Source organism: Simochromis diagramma, unplaced genomic scaffold (assembly GCF_900408965.1).
Source record: "Simochromis diagramma unplaced genomic scaffold, fSimDia1.1 OVJJ01000487.1, whole genome shotgun sequence".
In the NCBI taxonomy this organism is placed as follows: Eukaryota; Metazoa; Chordata; class Actinopteri; order Cichliformes; family Cichlidae; genus Simochromis; species Simochromis diagramma.
The window spans coordinates 5,260,240-5,274,553 of NW_024387305.1; the positions used below are offsets into that span (position 1 = coordinate 5,260,240).

At 40.0% G+C, this 14,314-nt stretch overlaps 1 protein-coding gene across 1 annotated transcript; it reads left to right on the forward strand.

The window, feature by feature from the left end:
• The first annotated feature begins 743 nt into the window (after positions 1–743).
• On the forward strand, positions 744–3,399 carry adra2c (adrenoceptor alpha 2C). The gene has a single exon (XM_040004733.1). It carries the CDS (start codon positions 1,420–1,422, stop codon positions 2,767–2,769), a length of 1,350 nt encoding a protein of 449 aa, XP_039860667.1. The 5' UTR covers positions 744–1,419; the 3' UTR covers positions 2,770–3,399.
• Positions 3,400–14,314: the final 10,915 nt, after the last annotated feature.

Here is a 14,314-nt window from a genome sequence, read left to right on the forward strand (position 1 = left end):
GTTTGCATGCACGTGTCCCAAGGAGAGAATGGATAAAAAAAAACATAAAGCCAGGATAACCTGGATGTCATGCTAGAGACATATTCCGCCCATTAGGCTAATGCATCCAAGGCAAGGGGATGAACTCGTGACTTTAAGATGTCTCCTCGTTAATCATATTTCATGCACGCCCTATTTTGTTCTCTAGCTTATGTATTTACAGGGCTTTCTACGCCGAAGATTTTGCGCCTTTGAAATCCCCTAAAGGCGCGTGCGTCTCACTTTCCATCAGAACACACAACTGCGTCATGTAATCCTGTAATCCTTTTAATTACCACCATGCAAACACATGAAATATAATGGCAGTAGAGTGCAAAAAAGAGGGGACATTATTTCCATTATGTGTTTACACGTGTTCTTCTTATATTCATAAACCAGGGCGAAAGTTAAATGATGGGCCACATAGCTTAATAATAATAATAATAATAATAATAATAATAATAACATTTATATTCAGTTTGTTTAAGAAAACTATCGCTAATGTTCGTATGAATCGTATGTGTTGGCCAATTTGTCCCTCCGGAGCTGACTGTTACAATACTGACCTCCAGTGTGTGCACAGAAGGACAAAGCAGAGCGTGCCTTGCTTGGTGCGGGACTTCGCCGCTGTCAGTTTGACAGCAATGTGACCTCCAACGAGCAGCTCCTGCACACAGGCGCTCGGCGTGAGCGCACTCTAAAATAGACCTTCAAGAGTCAAATAAGAAAAGAGATTGTCTGATCGACTGTCCAATTTGTTACTGTCAGCCACTTTACACCGACAATGCAGCGAAACTGGACTCACATTAAGCAAGAGCTCCCCCAGCAGTAGCCAACACTGATCTTATCGACTATTCCCGTATAACTTGTAAAAAAAAAAAAGAAAAGAAAAAAAAAATGTTTTCTTGCTTATTTGCTTCCTCTCCTCCAATAATCGCTCCCATCTCTTCTCCGGGGCGGAGCACGTCCCTGCTAGTTCTTTCTGAAAAAAAGAAAAAAGAAAAAAAAAGACACGTGGTTCTTACAAACCTCTCTCAGGACACAGCGGGGAGGCGGAGGTGGAGAGATGCGGGCGCAGTCGGGGTGGGAGAGGACACGGTGAGGAAGGAGTCCGCTTTCTAACCATGGAAATTTTGCTGCTGAGCAGCGTGCGCTCTTGGAATAAGGACTTAAAAGACTTGTATATCTCATGCTCTTTCTCCTCCTCCCATTTTCTCTCTGTTTTCAAATGCATATGAGAGACTTATATGGAGGATGTGGAACATTGCGGAGAGAAGAAAAATGCAATTTCATGTATATTTTTATTGTGAAATGTGCGCTCAAGTCTTAATTGGATATTTCTTTTTTCGGATTATTTCCGCACATTAATTTATTTTGTAAAAATCAAAACTGGACTTAAAAATGGATTTCTTTAATATCTCCAGCCTGGACGACAGGGTAGAGGCAGAAAATATCTCCTCTAATTCAACCTCTGAGAGCCAGTATACCCTGCTCGCTATCTGGGGTCTTGCTGGACTTGTCAGCTTCTTGATTTTGTTTACAATAGTCGGGAACGTTTTGGTTGTTATCGCCGTTTTAACGAGCAGAGCTCTAAAACCACCCCAGAACCTCTTTCTCGTCTCCTTGGCCAGTGCGGACATACTGGTAGCCACTCTGGTCATGCCCTTTTCACTGGCAAATGAACTTATGGGCTTCTGGTTTTTTGGCAAAATTTGGTGTGACATCTATCTAGCTCTGGATGTTTTGTTCTGCACCTCTTCTATTGTTCACCTGTGTGCTATTAGTTTGGACAGGTACTGGTCTGTGACACAGGCTGTAGAGTACAACTTAAAGAGAACACCTAAACGAGTTAAAGGCATGATTGTTGTGGTCTGGTTGATCTCAGCCATAATATCCTTCCCTCCACTGATATCAATGGACAGAAGCAGCAGCGAGGCCAGTCCCCAGTGTATGCTGAATGATGAGACCTGGTACATCCTCTACTCCAGCATAGGATCATTCTTTGCTCCCTGTGTTATTATGATCCTGGTCTATATTCGGATCTACCAAGTGGCAAAAACCAGGACCAGAACATTGTCAGAGAAGAAAAGGGATGTGGATTCACCGCTGGAGAATGGGATGGACCAAGCTGAACCGGGCATAGGTGGGTCTTTAAAGTCCAACAGGGGCGGGAGCATGAAAAATCAGGAACGCCAGAATGGGCATTGCCATGAGCAAGCAGTTCGAACACCTCTACCAAACGAGCCAAAACATCCAACAGACAACGATGACGACTTTGAAGATAGTAGCTCGTCAGACGAGAAACTTAAAAAAAGCTCTTGTTCCTCAAAACATCATCATGAAGACAGAAAAGACAGGAAGGCTAGCCGAAAGAGCAGCTCCGCCTCTAAATACTCCAGCAGGAAGTCGCGTGCCAGTTCCAAATCCATAGACTTGTTTTCATCTCGTCGCAAACGTCGGAGCACTGTCAATCGGAAGAAAGTCTCAGCTGCTCGGGAGAAACGCTTCACCTTCGTCCTTGCTGTGGTCATGGGCGTATTTGTTGTCTGCTGGTTCCCATTCTTCTTCTCCTACAGTCTGTATGGAATCTGCCGTGAACCATGCCAGATCCCTCTAACACTTTTCAAGTTCTTTTTTTGGATTGGCTACTGCAACAGCTCACTAAACCCAGTAATCTACACTATCTTCAACCAGGACTTCCGCAGAGCCTTCCAGAAAATCCTTTGTAAGTCATGGAAACGCTCTTTTTGAAGGATACAGCACGGCTGGGTGTGTAAGACATTTTACTTTGCAGACAATAAGCTATGCTGTTCTGAACCGTTTGATAATGTGCTGGCCTCGGGTGTTTTCACATCTGTACTTTCAGGGACTGCATTAGAAATGAAGGCGTGATTAAAAGACCTAACAAATGCACAAAGAAGGGGCTTAAACTACAGGTTCTCTGATAATATTCACAGAGGAGGCTTATTTGATGACTTTTAGGCTGTTTTTCCCTGATGTGGGCTTTGGTTCACCCTATACTACTTTTCTCTTCACCTAAATAACATAAATGGTTTCCTAACAGGTACTGATGCATGCCTGCCACAGTGGCTGCACTTCATGAACTTCCCAGGAGGCAAAGGGTTTACAGAGACAGAGCCAATTTACAATGTGACCTCATTCACTGAATATAATGCGAAGGCCTTGACAATCTCCTCACAACTGTTGTTTGTGACTTTAGATAATAGTATGTATCTTTTCTCTCTATCTATAAATCTGTTTTTCTTTAACTTCCTATGTCACACTCTCGACAGGAGGACCAATGGGACGAAGGGGCTCTTTGCTTACTGTTAAAGTAGCAAAAGTGTTTCACACAAAAAACTAACAAAAGAAAACAAACAAAAAAAAAAGACATCTTGAAAAACAACAAATTCATATTTCTGCCTCAGTGTTCTGTGTGAACTTAAAAATGTCTAAACTGTGTGCTGCAGTGGAAACTTTCGTCATGTTATGGTGGACTTTGATTGGATGACACGTGCAGTACAGTGGTATCACAGACAGGTATGTTCACCTTCCTCACACTGCCGAGGAAAGCTGATGGAATACTGAGGTAGTACTGAAGCAGATGGGCATCTACTGAGGCATTCACTGTTTGTGCATATTTGTGTGTGTGTATGTGTGTGTGCGTGTGTGTGTGCAGTCTGGGGGGTTTACCGCATCTTATCCCACCTGCCTGTTAGTGAATGTGTGTGCATGTCTGAATGTTTGCGTGTAAGCCTACTTTTCCAAATGGCCTGATTCTTTCTGGTCAAATGTGTATCTATTCTTCTGCTTCTTATTTTTGTCATTCAACTTCTCTCCCTTATAGCCACAGTTAAAACCAAACACCTTATTGCTGTTTCAGTGTATGCTGCTCACACCCATATATAGTAAGAACACTCAAGCATTTGTAGCCAGAAGGGCAGATGCTTTGTTCAAGTGTAAATAATTAAGATGATACAGTATTATTGTGTGGTGCCTCATAATCACACGTGTAAAAGATAACAATATTTTGTTTGTAAAATGAACAACACTCTGCAAGATTTCTATGTTACACCAACCTCTGTCCTTTTCTAAAAGAACAAGTGTTCACTTCTCTGCTTTGAACACATCTGAAAAGATCAAATAAAGAAATCTCTTAAGCTATCTTCTGAAGACTACAAGAGTGCATTAGTGCATTTGTTGTTACTGTATGGGATTTTTTGCCGCTCTGCCACTGTTGGTATAAAATGCACACCGTCTGAGTGATCCGTTGATTTACTTCCTCAAATTTCTGATTGCACCTTGACTTCTCACTGCAGCTACATGCTAAGCCAGTTTGTTACCAGTCTTGATTTTGCTTTGTACAAAGAGGGAAGACTTGTCATCACATACACTCCCCTCCTTCACTAACAGCCAGGCTGACTAAGTGAAATGGTGAATAGGTCAAAACCAGCAGGCAGCTATCTAGCAAATCCCTGGGATACTGGTAATGTCATGCTACATGCTTAAATACTTGATTCTGATTTCACTCGATTTTAACCAATATATAATTTAGTCAATATTGGCAGATATGACAGATATATATCCAATATATGTGTTACCCAATAGGAAACGAATTGCTTTTTTTTTCTTTTTTTCTTTTTAACAAATTTGTGCAGAAAATAAGGGCCAGTGTAATTTAGAACTGCTGTTATCACATAATTTGTCCAGTGCAGCAGCTCTGACTCCATTATTTACAATACTGTCAACACATGTAACAGAGTACGTGTCAAGGCCAAGCAGATTGCGGTGCAGTCAAGCAGTGTCTTCATGGTACGCGACATAGTGGAGTGCACTGCTGGTAAGTTAATAAAAAATGATCTCATTGTTTTACCTTTTCAGTCTAACATGTTGCATCTTAAAACTTATTTATGAATATGTATCAATAAATAATCTTGGACATTATGTTATCGCCATGTCTCCCTGTTTTTGTTAATGGCCCCAAAAAATCAGCATCAGCCAGGCTAAAGATCTGACACAGTATGTGGATAAATGCACTGATTAAAAAAAACAAAACTACACTGAATCTCAGAAATGAAATGTGGAAATATCTTGTATTTTTCAACTATTCAGCAGGGCCAGACTACAGGAGAAGGGTCAGAGTGACTGATGGAAAGGATGACAGCATAAGACACCTGAACAAGAGACACACAGGATTGAACAGATCATTTAAGATCATTCTGTTTGTGCATCCAGTCGTGGTGACAGTGTGGCAGCTACCTTTGCTGCTTTGTCCATAAGAGCACCAGCAGTTGTTTCAATCAGACACATCTGGCTGTGACTGCTTGTTATAAGTGCAGTCCTCCACATGTGATTTATGCAGATGTGGAGGATTGAATACATCTGAAATGATTTTCCTTTTACTTTAGCAACAGTGTGCTGGGTTCCTTTGTTTTTCTCTTTGACTGTCCTGTTTCTCCCAAATCCCCATTTAAATTGTCAAAAATTGTTTTAGGTAAAATACATTCAGGTCAAACAATTCAGAAATAGTTACTAATGAGAACTCAAAATGTAGTGCTGAAAAACAAAGCCTTCGCAAAAGTGCAAAAAAAAAAAAAAACTTCCACGAAAAGCCACGAGAGGCCCCATAGATTACAATTAAAACCCAACCTCAGAGAAGAAATTGACAAATTTACAGCCTGGTTTTTACAGCCTTTTTATGATTAATCCTCTTAAATTTTTTATAAAGGCTTAAAGTTGCCCTGATTTACAGCAGTGCAGACACAACCAACTGTCACAGTCTGCTAGGCCTCATCTCTACCCATTCAAGTCACTGACCTGGACCTCTTAACTGTTTTCTTGTGCTGTTATTGTGTATTTTGGAGCACTTTTTAAAATCACTTTTTAGAAAATCAAATCATTCGGCAACTAGTATGGACATTCCAGCAGGCAAAAATAATGCCGAGATGATGTTGTTTTATTTTTAACCACTTATCCAATTTAGATTCATTGGGCCTAACCTAACATGTCTTTGAATTGTGGAATGAAGATGGAGTACCTGGAAGAAACCAGTGCAGGCAGATCATATCATGCATACTCCACAGAGAAAGGCTCCAGCGAACCTGGAACTATGAATCAGAACCTTACTGGGGGGTTACAGTGCTCACAGCAAGAAGCACTGTTTGTGGCTGTTAGTCCTGCTGCAAGAAATGAGACAAATATGAAAAGTGCCTGTTCTAAATGACTGTAGATTACTGGACAAATCTGTTCTTGCCAATGCCTGAATCACAGCAGATGCTGAAGAACCATACTACTGCTGTTATTCTTGCAAATGTAATGAATAAGATACACAACAAATAAGTGTGTACTTTAGCATATAAGCAAAGCAGACAGTGTGCCTTTAGTGGAACTGAAGATTGAGGACGGCAATATCTAACCATGCTGAACTAACATTTTCAGGTTTATTTACATGCTGTTTGCATTTTATTTGGGAAGGCAAGAGCTGTTTCTCCTGAATGTTTGCTCTCTGGCTCAATCGAGGCAAGGTGCAGAAGATGCATGTTCATATTCAAAGTTAGATAAGCTAGATACTTCAACAAGAAAGCCAGTGTGGGTTGTTGTTCGGTCTGTGGCTCATGTTGTGTAGCAGACGACTGTCTGGCTCAGTGTTACCATCTGCTCGACATTACTGCTTCACCAATATTTGACTTGCTAAAACAAAATAAAATCTCTAGTCACATAAATTGAAACCACAACTACTTTCTTCAGATTCAGGACAAAACAAGGGATTAAATTGTGAATCCAGGTACTAAAAGGTACTAGTTTATATGTAAAGCACACAAATTTGCTTTGTAGATGTTCATTTTTATCAATAAGATGCCCAGAGAAGTCAACATTCTGGCTAATAAAGGGGTGTGGACCTCATATTATAGTTCATATACTTAATATCAAAATCAGTAAAAAATATCTCACCAATGTAAACATTTTTGATCACAGAAGGCACAAAAATGGACTTGTGTTTGTCTGGATGTCTTTATAATCATCTCCACTATTTGAAAGTTTCAAAAACAGCGCTTTCCTTTATAGTATTTTATTGTTTTATGGGGTCCGGCTTACGAAGACCCCATTTAACGAAAAATTCAATTTACGAAGGCACTTAACGACAATAGTTTTGCCCGTGGTACGACAAAATGCCCGTGTAACAAAATCCGTTTGCGAAATGCGTTTTGCTGTTCCACATGAAAGACGTATTGTTGTTGGAGTGCACTATTTCGTGTGGTTTTCGTTTGCAATTAGCCTATCGGTCATTCATAATGGGGCCGGCATAAGGCATAAATATGAGCGAGTTTAAAAAAATGTTAAAAAAATATCATTGCACAGTGTACGTACGTACATTAATTAACGTAAATGTAAGTTTTAGTTTTAATGTTTAGAATTAAATTCCATAATGTTATGTACATGTACATGTACACGTACGTATGTATGCATACATATGCTTTCTTCAGCCTCCACCAAGAACTTCGTCTTCAGCCAGCATCTCCTCATTCAAAAGGCGATGGGAAAAGGTGCTTCTACTTACGAAAGTTTTGACTTACGAAAGACCCTCTGGAACAAATTAATTTCGTAAGTCCACTGTATATATACATATATGTATCTACTGATTGCATATTGAATTTCTTTACTCAGTTTAGTCAGACCCAGACTGATTTCAGAGAAAAGAAGCAGCATACTATGCAGGAGTTCTGGAAACAGATTGTGGGTAAGAGTACTGTAAAAAAAAAAAAAAAAATCACTACCATAAATTTCTGAAGGTCATATAGTTGTAAATATGCTAGAGCCATGTCTTATAAACACAAACACGTTAATGACTGATGAGGCAGGCGATAGTGAAACCTAAGTCAGAGGTTTAGTTTTTAATTAATCCCATGCCCCATGGTATACTGCACCTGATGCATTAAAGCATTGCAAGGATGCATGCATGTACATAATGTCACAGACACAAAAGTGGCAGCAGTCGCGTTTTGGCCTTCAAAGATAAGCAAGACTTTATTTGAAATTGCAGACTGGATCACAGAGTCCTGATAAGTAGTCACAGATGAAAGATTCAGTGGCTTTGATGAGAAGATCACAAGTTTTGTTTTGGCAGCACTTACATCAGGTTCTGGCTGAATTTTCAAATTACAACCAGTTGCAGCAGTGCTGTCACCAAGTGTGTAGTGCTTGCTGGGTTTTACACTCTGATACTGTGAACTGTTTAACTTACAATCAAAAGCAACTCGAGACAACTGTTCTTGTGAGCTGATGTTATATAAATAACACTGAAACTGAAAGATTACAACTTATAGTGTAATTGTTGAAAACCTTGATCATGAAATTATCTCAATTAAATATCTAAAGGTACAACAGACTTGTAGAATTAACAACTGGATGTTATAAAACATGAAGTATTTGCAACAGTAGCCTTGTTTATTCATTATTGCAACTTTTTTAAATGAAACTTTAATGATAACATTACTTACACATTAGATTTAATAGAATTAATAAGGCTGGCTGCTTCAGTAACAGATTGAACAGACAAAGCGTTACGTTGTCTCCATTAATCTTAATCAAAACAAATACTTTTGCAGTATCTGTAGGTTTGATTTTTCTCTACATGTTTGTTTCACTGCATCCCTCATGGTTCAGAAAAGATATCACAAATGTTGTATTGTTTGAAGAGACTTTGATTTTCCAAAGATGTGTTCTGTTTGAAAGAAACTGCAGAACAAAAATTCCCCCTTTTTTGAAGGCTGCTGTAACTCTCCAGCTGTCTGAGACCACGTAACAAAACAATATCTCTTCTGTTTCTTAGTACAATGTTTAGCACATCTTCCAGACATGCGGTGCTTTTGTGTACTGTGTAAAGATTTCTACACTGTGAAGGGCCAATGACCGCTTCAACAAATCCTTGCGGGTGGTTACATTATTTATCATTGTATAAGATAAGATAAGATGACCTTTATTAGTCCCACAGGTGGGAAATTTGTTTTGTTACAGCAAAAGTGCAAAGTTATGTAGCAGAAATTAGAAAACACTGGAATGTAATAAAATAAAATAAAATAAAATAATATAAACAATAGAATAAAATAGAAATACAAATGCTATATACAACTGAGTAAGAAAATACAAAAGTACAACTTCGTCAAAAGAAGACTTATATCAAATTAAATCAAACACTCTATGTAAAATGAAGATGTTTTCTCTCTCCAGGGGCCACGTGGTTACATTGCCAGGTATGAGCAAAACCTCTGCTTGAGCCATCAGTAGAGGTCAGCTTTTACTAGAATGTGTATGTGCAATTATGCACTTTGTGCCTGCAGCTAAACAGTACTCACCAGAGACCCTGTAATCTAACCAGACATCAAATTTGGGTCAGAGTTTGCCATGAAGCTGGTATCATTTCTGCTGGCCCTTTAAGCCTACCTCATGTTTATTTATTTATTCATCTCCTGAAAGCTGGCTAGCATAGCCTAAATGACCAAGTAGAATAGATTCTGTCATCGCTCCGCCTGCCTCGTAGTGTTTATGAATTGCTGTATCAGCAGGGCACATCGTCACGCTGTTGGTGGCTTGCTCCTGCCAGCAGACCTGAAGCAGAACTCATAAATAAGATCCAGAATCACGCACATACAGTATAGAGATACTAACGCTTGTCTAGACATGTGCGTTGCTATATTTGATCATGTTCACAATCTAGTTACTATAGGAGAATTTTATTACCTAGGAAAAAGACATCCTTTCCTTTGTCCAGTGATGCTTGATTTTAAAGCTTGTGCTGCTCAGATCAGGCAGGACATGTCCTAATAATAAAAGAACACATATGCAATAGCTGAGCATCAACAGCATCAATCCATAAATATTTAAAATCTTTATGTTGCCTTCCTCTGGTGGGCGACAATCATGTCTTCAGTTCACCCTAAGCTTCTAAATCCAATTGTCTCTGCTTCCCTCTCACACATTTCATAACTGATTTCAGCTGATTTGCATGAAGTCTCAGTGGATAGGAAGTCAAGGATTGAGAAGTATTAAATGTTTATACAGTGTGCTGCAAATTGAAAGCTAAATAATCTAACATAAAATGCTAAAGGTTTTTTGTGCGTAAGGGACAACTTTAAAATAAAGTCAATAAGTCTTATGAGTTCATGAAAAAACTGATAATGCCGCCTGCTTCTCTGCCCATTTCTTTGTAATCTTCAAATCTAGTGGCAGGCTCTACCAGCCATTCCCCTTTTTCATTTTTGTGCATACTGCATAGTCTTTTCCCCTTATGCTATGCTGGAGATGTAATACACACAGCATTACAGTGTAGCAATCAATACCAGACTGCCGTCCACATTTGTCAGTGAGATAGGGATCTGGCTTAAAAACAGCCCTGGGTGATTTTTTGATAATCTCCAGGTGGTAAGCATGAAAGTTCAATCTAACTCTGCTATGACTGCATGGCACAGAAGGTTACTAACAGCACTGTGAAGTTGAATGATTTTGCAAGCCCTGGAAAAGTGAAAAGTGAAAACAGGCATTTATCCCTGAATGTCATTGAGACAAAGGAGGTCATTGTGAAGAAATTGCAGAAAAAGGAAGTCACTCATCTCTCAGTGATCATAAATAATGCAGTGGTGGAAAAAGTGGACACCTTTAAATAACTTACACAAAGACTCGATATGAGCTACGCCTTTCAACTGTTGTTTTTTAAAAAGCCTCTGTGGTCTCAGATGTTTAAAAATCTTTTGCCTAAGAACTCAAATCCTTACTGCTTTTTGACCAGAAAAAGATGTAGAGAGACTTCTGACTACACCAGTAAAGATCTGAAAGTCCTTAAGAGAGTGGTGTGCATTGCTGAGCGCATTATTGGGTCTAAGCTGCCCAATCTACCAGAAAGAACTATACACACAGCTAGGAAGGCCCTTAAATTTTAAAGGACACAACACATCCACACAACAGCCTGTTCTCCATGATAGTATCAGGGGGTAACAGAGGGTATCAGGGTAAAGGAGCTACAAATCCCACACCAGCAGACTAAAGAACAAATTTCTCCCACAAGCTATATATTACTGAATATAACACATGAGCAATACATACCGTACTGCAAAAGTGTATGTCAGGTCTCAACAGTACAGTACCAGAACCTATTGCATTGTTGCCTTTTATGTTGTTTTTATACTATGTACTATAGTATTTTTCCTTACTTTAAAGCTTATTTTTTATCTGATAATGCTACATGGGACCCGTAAGTATTTCACACAATAGCATTTGGATAATCAAAGTGACAAAAATTGCCTAGAATCTTAAATCTAGTGAAAAGAAAGACTGCAAATACGGAAAAGGGGATGCTATAAGATCATATACTGGCAATACTCATGATACTAAGCCAAGTATTCGATCGATCCATCCATCCATCCATCCATCCATCTTCTTCCACTCCAGGGTTACGGGGGCTAGAGCCTATCCCAGCTGTGATAGAGCAGGACGTGGACTACATCCTGGACAGATTGTCAATCTGCCGCAGGGCTGACACATTTAGATCGACAACCGTTCATGCTCACGTTTACACTTACAATCAATTTGGAATCCAGAGTGCATTAACACAATCCACACAGACAGGCAGAGGGAGAAGATGCAAACTCCACACAGAAAGGCCCCAAAATGGATCTGAACCTTCTTGCTGTGAGACTGCACCACAAATTCGCCTGCCAGGTAGTCCATAAGTTATTTTCATAAGAAAAGTTTTCCAGTTTTTCATAGGGGGCACCTGAGGTGCTCCTAGGAGACACTAGTTTACTCCACATTATAAAGGAGGACACAAAGGAGCAGTAAATACAATCTGAGCTCCAAATTATCAAACTATTCACTGAAACTAATGCATTCCAGCAGCTGTTGCACCAATCTGCCAGTCTGTCTCATGGTTCACCTTCGAGTTACCTGTGAAGATAGAAAAGATTCTGCTATACTTTAACTTGCTGACTTGGGGTAAAAACCCTCTCCAACCATGAGGGAAAAAATCCACCACTTCCTAAAAAGAATCAATGGCTCAGATCTTGACTATTTAAAACTGAAATGTTGAGTCAGCAATTCACATACAAGTCATATAAGATATAAATAATTAGCTCACAGGTCTTTGAGTACTCTTTAGTACATTTCTTTATTATTTTGAGGTTAAATACAGTAAACAAAGACACAGATAAAAATGACAATAACATTATACCTGTTTCCCCCCACGTTTTCTGTAGATATATGTAAGGCAAGGCAAGGCAAGTTTATTTATATAGCACAATTCAACAGCAAGGTGATTCAAAGTGCTTTATTTACATAGACATTAAAAAACAAAAAACAATTAAAAAGCATGATTTAAAATGAAAAAGAAAAAAAGGAACAGTAGATAAAATTGGTAGTCAAAATGTAAGTTTTGAAATGTAAGCTTCAAAGTAAAACAGTGCAGATTTGATGCTTTATTCAAATGCAGCTGAGAATAGGTGATTCTTCAACCTGGATTTAACGATGTAACAATGCCACTTTTGTGGTTGTTTTCTTTTTCCTATTAAATATTTTTTTAATTAATATTTTGACTATTACAGTGTGAACTGAAAATCTGACATCATGACAAATGTTCTCTCTAAGCTGTGCGCGCGCAATTGCGCACTGCTGGCACGGTCTCTGCGCACAGAAAATCTGCGTTGCGCACAAAAAAATCTAACCTGAATTGAAATTAAAATTAATACTTTAACATTTCTGTTTTGCAGTGTTAGTCAGTAAGTGACTGGCTGTTTCAGCTGCTGGGATTAGAACGATGCCACCTTATCCCATAGTCCAGCCAATCACGCGATTCACATTCGTATATGTGGCGTAATCTATATTGATGTACATCATGCGCCACTAGGCGGCAGTACTTACCCTTTAGTCAGGGAAATGGTGGCATGTAATCAGATGAGAGTAAGCTAAAATAAAATATGGTTGTTGTTCCACATTATCGCTTGAGCGGGGAGTTTCATTCAAGAGCCCAACACAACATGGTGTCAGAAGTGCACTCGCTCTAAGCGGTGAACTGAGAAAATCGAAAAAAACGTCAGCTTGGCGAACGGCTAGCGACAAACATGACGGAGCAAGCAGCAGCTCTACCGGCGGCAAATGGCCCGGTTATGGCAGCTCCACCAGCGGCTACTTTCACCATCAAGCCACCGGAACCGTTCGACTTCGCAAAGCCCCAAGAATGGGAGAAGTGGATAAGACGTTTCGAGCGTTTTAGAATGGCAAATAATCTGAATAGTTCAACAGACGCTAACCAAGTGAACACATTAGTTTACTGCATGGGAGACGAGGCTGACGACGTGCTAAGGGGACTTGACCTAACAGATGGGCAGCGCCAGCAGTACGATGCGGTCAGAAACGCATTTGATAGACATTTTGTCCCCAGAAAGAATGTGATTTATGAAAGAGCAAAGTTTAATAAGCGAGTACAACAGCCAGCAGAAACAGTTGACTCCTTCATAACAGCTCTATATGCTCCATGACACCATTAAATGGGTCAGTGTGTCGTGAAAGATATATCCTTCCCTCTGTAGACCAAACGCTAGGCATGCTCACAGGTATTTCTCCAAGCTCGATGCTAACATGGGCTTTTGGCAAATACCGCTGTCCGAAGAATCTGCTCTCCTCACCACATTTATTACGCCATTTGGTAGGTACCATTTCAATCGTTTGCCATTTGGTATTTCCAGTGCACCGGAGCATTTCCAAAACATGATGGTGACGGAAGTGAGAGCCGGCCTCGTGGGAGTCGTGTGCCACATGGACGACATCCTGGGGATCCACGAGAGAGGAGCACGACATGAGACTCCACGCTGTCCTCGACCGTGCAGAGAAGGTGGGCGTCACCCTGAACATGTCAAAATGTGAGTTTGGCAAAAGAGCAGTGAAATTCTTAGGATTCATTGTGTCATCTAAAGGCATGAGTCCTGACCCTGACAAAACTAGCGCGGTGCAGAATATGAAAGAGCCAAGCACCGTGAGTGAGCTTAGGAGCTTCTTAGGAATGGTGAATCAGCTGGGGAAATTCATCCCAAACCTCTCCGAAAAAGACAAACCACTGAGAGACTTGCTTTCAACTAAAAACATGTGGTACTGGGGGCATGAGCAACAAAACGCGTTTAACAGTTTAAAACAAGAACTGTCATCTGCACCAGTACTACAGCTTTACAATCCAAACAAACACCAAAAGATCTCAGCAGATGCCTCTTCATACGGGTTGGGGGCAGTCTTACTACAGAAAGACAATGACGTGTGG